Below are 1,831 nucleotides of genomic sequence, written 5' to 3' on the forward strand. Positions count from 1 at the left end.
GGGGAGGGAAGGGGAGGAAGGGGAGGGAAGGGGAGGGGAGGAAGGGAAGGGGAGGAAGGGGAGGAAGGGAACGGAAGGGAAGAACTTAAAGGCCTTTCGGAGCATTCCTTTAAAGGTTCCATAGAAGAACACAGAGAAGCCCCATATGTCACACAGACACCTGACAAGAGATGGAATCTTGCCCCTTTGTATGTGAGCTCTTGACTTTCACTAGATCCTAACTTGAGCAGCAGAACTGTGGGTCATCCTTCTCATTTTGGTAGTAAACTAGGCCCGGCAAAGTCTCCAGCTCATAGAAAGTGTGGCATCCAGCAGAGACCCCAGTACACTAGCTGGTATAAGCAAGTAGCATCCCACCTGAGCTCCTGCCCAGGTCACTGGCAGACCTCCCGCCAGCCTGAGAACTCCAAAAACGTCAATAGCTCTAACTTTGGAGGTGTTCTTGAGCCAATCAACGCTCTAACTCCAAGGTGCCTCATCGGGGAGGGACTAAGTGGGTCAGAAACCACACTTCAGGTGAGCAGTGCAGGTTATATCACAGTGTTCTAGTAAGTAGGTGCCAGAGTCCTGCTACTCACACACCTCGGGTTGTCTTAGAGCGCAGCCAGGGTGCTTGGACTTGGAAGTAGGCCTCAGATGCCCGAGGTGTAGGGACCCCTCTAATGGGGGCGGGGGGGGGGGAGCCTCCATTATTCCCAGGGCTCTGAGTGACAAGGCGGGGCTACCCGGGTCCCTTACATTAGCAGCCTGCAAAAGTTGTGGCCGCAGGCAGCGCTCACCCGCCTGGGGGTCATCTGAGTCCCATAAAGAGCGCCACTTGGTCCAGGGCGCCGGGCAGGTGCGTGGCCTAGGGCACTTGCTGAGCCCCGCCGCGGCCGCGCTGCTTCCCCGCCCTGGCAGCGCCCCTCACCTGGTCCCGGGTCTTCAGGTAGCGCTGCAGCGCCTGCTGGGTGAGCTCGCGGACGCGCAGCTGGCCGTCCTTGCAGGGCACCACGATGCCGGTCCTGCCGAAGCACACTGTCACTTTCATCCTGCCCCGGTTCCCGCGCGGGGCCAGGCCGAACAGGTGTCTGACCCCCTGGCGCAGCCCCTCGGTCGGGGGACGTGGGGCGGACACGCCGTGGTCCCGCGCGTGGCTCCGCGGCCGGGGGTCGCCGCTGCACCCCTGCAGCCCCGCGGGAGACCCAGGGCGGGAAGCGAACGCGGGGACGCGGCGGGTCGGCCGGGCGCAGGCGGAGGCGGAGGCTCCACGCGCCAAAGTGAAACTGCGGGCGCGGCCCGCCGGGCCCTGCCTCTGGCGGTGGCCCTGGCGACCGTGGCAGGGCCGGCCCCAGGCCCCGGGCTGGAGTGGGCGGCGGCGGCGGCGTGCGGGGCCGGAGTTGGGAGGAAACTTTTGCGCCGGCTCCCAACTCCTCCGACGCGCGCGGCGCTCTGAGCTCCCGCGGCCCGCGGGCCAGCCTGGGCCCGGCTCTTAAAGGGGCCGCGGCGCTGCCGGGCCATAGAGCGCTCCGCCGCGTTGCACAGAGCTAGGGACTCAGACCGGGGTAACTGAACCTTGAGGAGCCTAGTGCCAGCACTTGGTTCTCTACCTCCCTCACACACACATACACGGAGCTCTGAGGATTGTAACGGGATCTGAGAGCTACCACAGGGGAATTGAAACTGGATCTCATAACGCACACTTGGAATAGATAGGAAATGGCAGAGCAACTCCCTTAAAATGAGAGTTGGAGCGAGAATCAAAGGAAGCTCCAGAACAGGTGTTTCTTGCCATGCCTTCTAAAATACCCAAGGAGTAGCCTTCAGGTATAGAGGGATGGGGACCGCCTGA

At 62.6% G+C, this 1,831-nt stretch overlaps 1 protein-coding gene across 1 annotated transcript in view; it reads right to left on the reverse strand.

Moving 5' to 3' along the window:
• The window catches only part of Pard3b (par-3 family cell polarity regulator beta), a 1,033,383-nt gene extending 1,031,981 nt beyond the window's left edge, over window positions 1-1,402 (reverse strand). The window contains exon 1 of the mRNA XM_026786343.1: window positions 911-1,402. Within this exon, the coding sequence (XP_026642144.1) occupies window positions 911-1,030 (120 nt within the window). The 5' untranslated portion in view covers window positions 1,031-1,402. The remainder of the gene's footprint in view (window positions 1-910) is intronic.
• Window positions 1,403-1,831: the final 429 nt, after the last annotated feature.

This window comes from Microtus ochrogaster, linkage group LG4 (assembly GCF_000317375.1).
Source record: "Microtus ochrogaster isolate Prairie Vole_2 linkage group LG4, MicOch1.0, whole genome shotgun sequence".
Taxonomy (NCBI): Eukaryota; Metazoa; Chordata; class Mammalia; order Rodentia; family Cricetidae; genus Microtus; species Microtus ochrogaster.